Source organism: Daphnia pulicaria, chromosome 6 (assembly GCF_021234035.1).
Source record: "Daphnia pulicaria isolate SC F1-1A chromosome 6, SC_F0-13Bv2, whole genome shotgun sequence".
In the NCBI taxonomy this organism is placed as follows: Eukaryota; Metazoa; Arthropoda; class Branchiopoda; order Diplostraca; family Daphniidae; genus Daphnia; species Daphnia pulicaria.
Window position 1 is genome coordinate 2363623 of NC_060918.1, and position 10423 is coordinate 2374045.

Below are 10423 nucleotides of genomic sequence, written 5' to 3' on the forward strand. Positions count from 1 at the left end.
AATTTGTATAGACATTTTTGTATTTATATACTTTGCGTTATTCCAGCCATGTGTATAATAATAGCCGACATATATATACATACGTATAGCCTGAGAGTCAATCGGTAGGCTATGGATCAATATTATATTGCTATAAATCTTTATTATATTATACATACATTATATTAAATCCAGCACTCCCACATGTGTATAATGTTCTCCGCACTCGTTTATTATTATGCACAGTGGCTGTGTTGTTTGTATATATACATCAAAGTCCTGTTAGCTTTCAATTCTCTTTCATCAGTTCTCTCTCTCTTTCTCTCTTGTGTTTTTGTTTATGATTTATTCATCTCCTTTATTTTACCCCCATTGGTTTTCCCGTCTTCCATTACATAGCAAACGGAGGAAAGAGCATAGCTCATTTGTGTACATCCTACGCCATTTTCCTTATTTTATTCAAATCCAGCGCGTCTATCCATTTCGCCCAACTGACGATTGACTATTGACAGAGACTCTCTATTCGCTCTTCAGTGTTTCTATATTCGATGTGATACCATTTATTCAAACAAACAATAAATGACAAAATTAATTGCAGTTCATATTAACTCTATAATTAAAATCAATTATAGAGGACAAAAAACCCCAAAAATTTATATAATATTTAATCTTTTACAGCATCGCATTCCGAGTATAAAGCTCATCCCAGATAGCTGGGCGAGATATAATAGAAGTTATATACACAATATATATTTACTAAACTCTGCCGGAATTTTTTATGTTTTTCCCGAGTTATGTTAGACACGGACGGAGGCTGGATGTTAACGCGGGATAGTAGGAAGAAGAAAAAGAAGATTTAAGCGATATGGGGAGAATAAGAAAAAAGAAAATGATGACTCGCAGCTCTATAGCAGTATCTGGGTGCTAAGAAGAATAGGAAGAAACGGATAGAGAGGAGAGAGAGTCATGCGTGTATTTACCGCACGGCCAGCCAGGGCACCGCCCAAGGGCTCCCGCAAGAGAGACTCACGCTCTACTAGATGAATACACCCGGCCCATGTAAGGGAAAAAAAGGACTCCTCTATATTCCTACCTGGCCACTTCAGGTAAAGATTTATGCACAACCACCGCATCAGCAAGAGAGCCAACCCCTTCCACTCAGCGCTCATCCGCGCGAACGCTGGATAAGAAAAAACAAGAAACGAATAAATCCGCGTGCGACTCTCACGACGTGTAGTTACTTGGTATCCTTATAGGTATTTCCCCCCTTGATTTTTTGTTCGGTTGATTGAGAAATGCCAAACGATTAAACCTCCGCACTTTCTCCGAGCAACAACAAAAAAAAAAGAGATTTCGTGTTACATTCAATTAGGCTACATAACACGGCCAATAACAAGGAGCTTATATTCACAGTACGATCAGAAAAATAGACACAAAAAGGAGATAATCACACATATAGCGTGAACTTTCCAGAGAAGTGAAAGTTTGCGATGTTTCATCTGCTGGGATGTCTCTTTAACATCCAGACACACGCACAAAAAAACGGCGACCGATTTTCTATTAGGTATACATACAAGACGATACAAGATGAGGCCACCACCTGCTTGTATTCGGACAGGCCAATCACGCGAGTGGGCGCGATGGTAATCGTCTGTTAGCTCCAAATCGGTAGAGGTGATAACTGGCCGATGACTAATTTTCCAGAACACGTCAAGGTGATTGTGCGGGAATTCTCGGAACGACTCCCGCAATGTATATAGAGTAGTCGCTCTGCTTATTATACATGCCGTCAGCTGTGTGGAAGAATGAATGAATCAACCGAAATTCCCCAACAGAAAATATGGTGGGTGTTACATCAACTCCAACAGCCAAAAGACCGTCATCAAAAGGACTCGATAGCTCGAAAGATGTGTAGCAAACATATATAAGAGTTGGTGCTGGGGTATAGATGTCGTGTTGCACGTTCAGAGAATAATCTGAGGTGATTCAGTCGAACGGTCGAGTCACGCAGCCAGCAGCCGGCGGTGGCCCCCAAAAAGTCGTGTGGCAACGCTGCGCGCAGTGAAAGAGAGAAAGGACGAATGAGAAGACGAAGAAGAAGAAGTGAAAAAATGTCAGTATATAGAAAGAGAAAGATGGAAAGCAGAGATGTGGTGGTGGGGGGAATTTATATAGGACGAGGTTCCGTTGCGAGCCGTGAGAGCAGAGCCCAGCAGTAGAGAATAAACCAAGTGATGGTCGTGCATGGTGGTGGGGATATTCCTTGACCATATAAGGCCACAATCTGACTCTAGTCGCCATCAGCAGTTTCAGAGAGAAGGAGAAGAGATGCATATGCACATCTGACGCCAGCCATAAAACGAAGAACCTCGCGCTTGCTCGTCGCTGGCCCTCTTCTCTCTTATTCTTTTTCAAAGATGTTTGACTCTCTGCTGCCTATTAGAATACATTTCGTGTGTATGCTGCTGCTGCCCTTGTCCTCTCTCTCTCCCACCTTATTCTGGCCAAGACGTGAAGATAGCGGACCCTTAAAGAAAAAGAATAAAGAAAAATCAAGCCCTCCAACTAGTCCAAAGGTGACTTGTCCTCCAAAAACTGCTGTGCGTGGTGACTCATTCGAGAAAATCACCAAATATTCTATTTGGCTGAGCTGCCATCTGAAAGACCTGCTCCAGCAACCAGAGTGACCGTTCATTTTTGAAACTGGGCAGCTTGCTGGACGATAGAACATTTTGGCTTGACTATCACTTTTTCTCTGTTCTCTCTCTATCCATGTCTTATAATATAGCTGGTCTGGCACGTAGACGTTATCGATTATCTCATCACCCAGCATCCACTGGGAAAAGACACACCCCAAAAAGGAATAAGACAAGATGGGGGAGACACACAACAGCCAAAAAAGAATAAAGAAAGCCAGAATCAATACTATAATACAAAGCGTCCGAGCTGGATATGGAATAAATATTTGGCATGTGATGAGCGAAAAAGACGATTTGTTCGACTATTTATCGCCCTGGTTTGCTGTGGTTATTATATTACACTTGCGCTTCTTTTGTTATTTACACAGGAAATGTATACTGCTGCATGCTCTCCGGCCCAGCGGGTTGCAGCAACTGCCTCATTTGTCTCTGTCGTTTATTTTTCCCAAATCAGGTAAAATAGATGATCGTTTGACGTGTAGGGGGGGAGTAAAGAATAATGACAAATCGTTCGACCGGCTTATGTAAAGGTACATTACGGAAATTAGCATAATAAGAAGGAAGGTGTGGTGTTTTTAACGATACTCTCTGCTCATCTCTCTGTCCGGATGAAATACCATATATCTAAACGGGAGGACTAAATATGACGCTGACTAATCGCGGCTGAAAGAAAGAACAACGTTCATTTTTAAAAAAAAGTTCATCTTTTTTTTATTTTTCCATTTCGATTGTCGCCGGGGGAGAGGCGTTTTGTTTCGACAAAATTGCGATAGAGTGATGTCACACTTTAACCAATAAGCGGCGACAACATTCTTATTGATGATATCACCCGCGACGGCAGCAGCAGCAGCAGCAACAACCGGTGCGGTTGTTGAAACCGGCGGATATCCACCGAAAGAAAAACTCGAAAAACCGCCGAGACACAACAGCACAGCAACTTTGCCCATTTTTTCTGATTTTCTGAAAAGAAGAAAAAAATTTTGGTTGTCGTCGCTATTGCGGCATAAAATGTTGCCTCCCCCTTGCTCACCACCACCCACCCATCCACCACCACCACCACCCAGTGAAACCAAAGTTACCATACTAAAGGGAGAGTGCACTGTGGGTCGGGACTTCAGTCGCTAGCTGCCAGCCGCTCACGATCGAACTGTATATTGCCCGCTCTTTGGTGAAGTATATATAACCAATTCTTCAAATCCCTCAGCACATCAGCCATATACACTGACTCAACCATGTCCATCCGAGCCACTAAATCCGGTTTCGCCGCAGAAGCTCAAGCCAAGGTAAAAACTAAATCACTTGAATTGTTTTTCAAATTATTTTTGCGCGGTTAAATTATTTATTTGAATCTGCTGGCATTTCGAAAGTGAAATTTTACTGGATTAGAGCAGAAATGATAGTGAAATGATCTTTATAGTCATTTCACAACAATTATCGTCTTTGGCTTAAAAGTGTCACTTTGTAAAAGACGGCATTTCATTCTCTGATCCATTTAATCTCAACTGCGAAATAATTCCACCGTAAGTTGTCAAGATGATAAAGTTCCCTTTCTGTAGTATTATTACCTGCTGCTATATGTATTGGATGTGACGTGAGTGTGTCTGTGAGCATTTGGGAAGGTTTCGGATAACGCCATTATCAGTGTTGCGCACACGTATGCGGTGTGGTGTATAGACTAACTCCCGTGTCAACGACCACAGCAGGGAACAAACATGTAGGTTAGTTCCCCCCTTGTATAGACATATGGACAAATTTAAAAAAAAAAAGAATATCACAAGATATGGTTGCGCAATTTTTTTTTTTTGTAATAAATTTACTTCTCATTGTTGTTGCTGGTTGTTGCACAGTTCACCGCAGAGAATTGCACCGGATGTTGGGCGCTAGAGAAGATATCGTGTTTTATTAGAGTTTATGGGGTTGGCTTTCAGCGTGATATACCGAGCCTTTTTTTATTTATTTTTATTTTTCTTTGAGTGCTGCTATGCTACTTAGCTATGCATATATATACGTCACGTATGTATATCCGGCAAGTGTTTTTTCTCCGCTGTGCATTTCTCACGAACAAAAAAAACAGGCGCGTCGGCCGGTTTTTTGTTTTGTCTATCGTCTCAACATTCAAAGGAATTTAAATGTATATAGCCTTCAGCTCGAAATATAATGTTGAAAGAAAAAAGAATAAAATTCAATTACGAAATTTCAAAAGAAAGAGAGACGCTATTGCCTACCGGCAAACATGTAAAAAATACATACAGAAGTATAGTACTATTAGAAATAATGGCGTTAGTCTAATAACATTCCAAAAGGGTATTTCAGCCAGACAGCGACAAACGAATGTAAGCGTTATATAGGATATTCTCAACATATTAAATGGAACAAGCTAACAAACACACACACACAGCGCACACATATTTCTCGACAGTCATCTAACCCTTATTTGGTCACGCCAATAACGGTCACGACGCCCCTTTTTCGGTCAATGGAAATCGTTACGTGCTGGGGCTCGGCGTCGGCTATTGAAATGTAACCTAATTTTTTTCCCCCCCATTCCAGTCTCTCACTTTTATTTTTCATTCTCAGCCAAATCAAGAACAGCCAAACCGAGATTATAATAACGGCAGTGTATAACAAAGAAAAAGCTCAATTATATATACTCGCAGGGCTGATTGCATTAGAAATTTATTTATTCACGCGCAGTCGATTCTCGATTCTACTTAAAGATTTTCATTCCTTTAAAATACGTAAGCGCAAATACAAATAGAGATTCCAAGGATCAACAAATATCCTGGATATTAACTATATAAACCCGTTTGACGTGAATGCCCTTTAGAGTTAAACGATAAAACTGTCAATTACAAACTCTAATGTCAATACATCACAATTCATTTTTGTTCACCTTTTCCTGACAGATCAACAGCAAGTACAGTGAAGAGCACGCACAAGAGGTTCTGGAATGGATTCGTGAACTGACCGGAGAGCCTGATAACACCTCCGGCGATCCCGATAACATTTACCAACACTTGCGTGACGGAACGCTCCTTTGCAAGTATAATATAAGATTGTTGTTGTGTATAGATTAGTCCATGAAATCATCTCTATATTTAAAAAAAAATAACACCTACAGATTGGCCAACGTGATGCAACCGGGGATTATCAAGCGCGTCCAGGAGAGCAAAATGGCCTTCAAGTGCATGGAGAACATTAATTCATTCTTGGAAGCCGCCAAAACTTTCGGCGTCCCATCGCAGGAGCTCTTCCAGACCGTCGATCTGTGGGAGAGGCAGAACCTGAACTCTGTCGTCATCTGCCTCCAGGCTCTCGGTCGCAAGGTATACTAGCTATATTCTAATCAATACTACACACGTAGTATACCCAGCAATGCCCACAAGTGAGATGGAATAAATATACCTATCATAATTCTCGTGTCACGCAGGCTTCCAAATATGGTCAACCCTCAATCGGCCCCAAGGAAGCCGAGAAGAATGAACGCCAATTCTCAGAGGAGCAGCTGAGGGCCGGCGACACTGTCATCTCCCTCCAGTACGGATCCAACAAGGGAGCCAATCAAAGTGGCCTCAACTTCGGCAACACTCGGCACATGTAAAGCACATAACCCCAGTGTCAACTTATTATTTTCCCGAAGAAGAAGATGAAGAAGAAAACGCCATGGGGGGGAATAAAGAAAGCATTGCAAAGCAAAACAAAAATTCCAGCATCACTGTCAAAAAAACGGAAAACAATAAAATGGACGGAACAAAAAACTGAAAATCGAATTGAAATTCCAAAATTGCAAAATTGCAAAAAAAAAAACGCCTATTCGCTATTATATGAAGCCTTTTTTTTATTTTGACGCAAAATTTCTATTTTGAAGATAAAAATTAACGAGAAGCGCACACAAATTGTTGTTGTCTTGATGATGTTGTCGCGGGGGCATTCCAAACAGCATTCCAAGGAAATTGTCCTAACCAATCTCTTCTTTTTCCCAATAATATATTATATGGCAATGATTGACATGTAACCGAAATTATACAGAGCTTCCCTGTAGTTTGACATACTGGTTTTCTGGTTCGAATTTTTGAATGAACCGCCATAACTTTTGGTTGAATTCAGAGTCTTATTTCAAATGAGTTGCTGTCTCATTGTATAGTGGACTTTATGATTGGGAACAACGTTACTACATAAAACGTCGAACAAGCCCATCTGCCTCCGGCCGGTTAATTCTGCCATTATTCCCTTGAATTTTGAATTTAAATTTTTTTTTTAAATCAACGCCCAGCTGGACGGCCTCAACCACCAGCTGGCCGGCATGAGAGGCCAGTATGGCTCTTCGCTGGCCGCCGCCAAATAAGTCACTTCGCAGGCTTTTCGATGATGATCTGTGCGAGATCATCTTAGGTCTCGTGGGTTTGTTTTGACAACGCTTGGATGATGGTGGATTGGATGATGGATTAATATGTGGATTAATCGGGCGAGACTTTTTTGAATTCTGTTTTCAACTGCGTGTACGCATCAAGTATAAAAGCAACCAAATTTTCATCGGCTCAGCCGGACCTGCTGGCCTGCTGGTGGACATTGATCCGGCGGGGAAGCATCAAATATTTATATATGTACATATATGAAACCTCATCCCCCTCACGCAGAAGTTGTGGTCTCGTTTATTCAGTCCTTCTATGACCAACCACAATCTATGTGAAAAAATTGCGTTTCCGCTTCTTCCTCCGCTATAAACAAACAGAATAGATGCACGGGGAACCGGTGGGTTTCATATGATGTGGATTGTGGTCTCAGTATCAGCAGTAGTCCAAGTAACCACCACTACGGTGCGCACTAGTCGACAAAAAGTCGAACGACTTTTTGCTCTTCGAGTACCTCACTACCTTCAATCCATGATTTCAAATCGTCGATATAAACATTAAAATTAAATTTATCGCGATACATTCTTTTGAACATTAATAATTAAATTCCGCTGATTTGATTTGCGAAAAAAAAAATTGAGATCATGACGTGGAACATTTAAATATTCGCGAAAATACGACGATTGATCTCCTGCGCTGTGTTCTTCATTTTTCCGAGTCTACATAAAGGAGTTACAAAGACTGCCTAAGACTATACACGCTTGAGTACAGTCTATCTACTGACTATTCCTGCTATTCAACAATTGCAAAGAAAAATTATACAAATGTTTTTCCAATTGTTGCCGCAAATGGCCCAAGTTTTTTACGGAATGATTCTAGCTATATCATTCTGGATCACTAGTTTAAAGGGAATTCATTATATTTCACGAAAAAAAGTTCGTTATTTTAATGTAATCGATTTTAGAATTAAAGCTTGAATGGTTCTGAGTAATGTAGAACTTTCTTAAAGTTAGTGAGACAGAAAGTGTGCTCTTGAAATGCCAGTAGAGTGCACGTTAATAAACGTCACCAAAAACAGATGAACAGCAATCCTTATCAGGCGTACTTATATAGATAAAATTCGTGCTTTGTATGCCGTGGGAGAAACGGGACGTGCAGTTTGGTCATGGACTCCGGTAGAGTACTGGTACCGGTAGAGTTTAAGTTAAATTCTTTAAAGGCACTAGTTTTAGTACATAAATTCTCATAATCAGCCGAGGAACCGCAAATAACTAAGATGGGGTGTTGATTCAGTGCTTCGGTTGTGCTAAATAGAACACAAACTTATGTTATACTTTTAACTTTAAAGAAAAATTTGTTCTTGCAAATCCACTTGGAGCGTATGCAGCATGATAACGATGATAACATGTCTTATGTAAACATTTAGTACGCATTCAGACGAGATACTCTCCGTCGTAGGGTACTTCAAATCGGTTAGCTCAACTCAGTGGTTAGAGTGGTTAGATTCTTTTTCTCATAAAAATTGTTTAAAACAATTCTTAACGAATAACGAATACATTTTCAGATGGAAAATGGTTTTAACTTCCCCGAAATTTTTCAAATCCCGTAGCCTGTATGTATTTTTATTTATCGCCACCATCTTCTTTACAACAATCTATTTCACAAATCCTGTAAAAATCTCTGCGCCTGCTGTTGGACAACTGTACACGTCAGCTATCGCTGAAAAGAAACGCGCCGAAAAGAAGCCTGTCGATACGGAATCACACAAGTCAATATTCGACAATTTCGATAATGTGACAGGTGCCGAGCATTTTATTGTACCCAACATTATACACTTCATCCGCTTCCAAACATTCGAGTTGAATTTTGTCAATTACATGGTGCTGCTAGCTGCCATGCGCAATCACAAACCGGATCAGTTTTTCTTTCACACCGATGTGGAGGATGTTCAATTCACAGGGAAGTACTGGGGCTTGGTTAAACAGGACGAGGATCTATGGTCACGGATTAAAGTGTTCTTTCTTGAAGCTCCCGCTGAAATCTTCGGTCAAAAATTGAATGAAGGATGGCGCTTTTACCACGGAAGTGATATTGGCCGAATACATGTTTTAATGAAATATGGAGGAATCTATGTTGACAACGATGCTTACGTAATTCGTTCCTTGGATAAGTATCGCAAATTTGAGTTTGTCATAAACTGGGATGAAAATCAATTCATGGGAACTCAAGTTATAACCGCACACAAGGACGCCCGTTTTCTTCCACTTTGGCTCGACTCTTATAGGGATTACCGATCGGACAAGTGGTAAACCGATCGTTTACATTATTGCGGTTGAAATGACGAATTAATGGTGTTCACATTAGGTACTACAACGCTGGAGAACAACCCACTACTGAAATCCTGCATCGAAAACCAGAGTTAATTCATCGAGTAAAGGGCGATTTTGGAGCTGCAGTAAATGTTTCAATGCAAATTTATTACAACCCAAAGTTTGACTGGCGCAGTTACGATGCTCTTCACTTGCTTACGAGCCATCGCTATTACCGTAACTTAACTTCATATTTGGCACTAAAACATTGTAATGAAGCATTAAAAAAATTACTATGAATATGAAGTGGATCTACATTTTAACAAGACGCCCGTCTTCGACGAAAACAACATACGTGAATACGAGTACCCCATTGGAGACATGGCTCGCGAAGTTCTCGACAAATTTACTGGAATTATTGACTGATGATGAAACCATATTTAACAATCTCAAACTCAAAGAATACGAATACACTTGACTGAATTACAAATTAACAGCATTGATTAAGTTATTTAGAGCTAAGGCAACGCTGGAGTATCATAGCAATTGTGTCGTCTGCTAGTTTTAAGAATCGATTCGAAAAAAATATCGAGTATCGAGTTTTTAAATGTTTTCATTTTTGAATCTAGAATATTTTTTATTTGATTTAGACTCAGTTTCTCATTTATACAGCGTTAGACTGTTTCTTTGAATTCCTAGAGTTCGAGAAAATGGAAAGGGCAAAAGCAAAAAAGTATAGATCGAAAAACTAGAAAATAATAATACGCCCATGGTCTAGTGGTTAGGGCGTCGGCATACAAGACAATTAACCATTCATCACACATGTGATGAATGGTATAGTGACTAAATGTGATCACTTATGTTCCCCTTCCATGAACGGCGCTGCTTGGGTCTATAATAAATAAGTTATAACCCTGTAGTTAGCTGTATAAAGGGGACCGCCCGTTGAGAGTGAAGCGGGAGCCTATTAGGCCCGAAAAAATTGCAGGAGGACCCAGACGTAGTGCTTAAGTGCTACAACCAGTCTCTCAACGCTCTGAAAGAGCATGAGCTTGTCTTCGAATTCATCATTGCATGATTGAAA

The 10423-nt window shown here is 40.3% G+C and overlaps 2 protein-coding genes and 1 long non-coding RNA gene across 3 annotated transcripts; 2 read left to right on the top strand and 1 right to left on the bottom strand.

Annotated features, from left to right (window-relative positions):
* Nucleotides 1-1325: 1325 nt before the first annotated feature.
* Nucleotides 1326-2691, bottom strand: LOC124343938. Its single transcript, XR_006919461.1, has 2 exons — nt 1834-2691; nt 1326-1772 (listed from the first exon to the last, which is right to left on the bottom strand). It is a non-coding gene; the product is annotated as an uncharacterized LOC124343938 (long non-coding RNA).
* A 1098-nt stretch (nt 2692-3789) lies between these two features.
* LOC124343789 (myophilin-like) lies at nt 3790-6719 on the top strand. The gene is made up of 4 exons (XM_046797272.1): nt 3790-3961; nt 5585-5721; nt 5800-6004; nt 6109-6719. Exons 1-4 carry the CDS (start codon nt 3911-3913, stop codon nt 6277-6279), a joined length of 564 nt encoding a protein of 187 aa, XP_046653228.1. The 5' UTR covers nt 3790-3910; the 3' UTR covers nt 6280-6719.
* A 1676-nt stretch (nt 6720-8395) lies between these two features.
* Nucleotides 8396-9829, top strand: LOC124343708. The gene is made up of 4 exons (XM_046797150.1): nt 8396-8502; nt 8595-9335; nt 9395-9576; nt 9647-9829. The coding sequence occupies exons 2-4, from the start codon at nt 8602-8604 to the stop codon at nt 9763-9765; spliced, it is 1035 nt and encodes a 344-aa protein (XP_046653106.1). The 5' UTR covers nt 8396-8502; nt 8595-8601; the 3' UTR covers nt 9766-9829.
* Nucleotides 9830-10423: the final 594 nt, after the last annotated feature.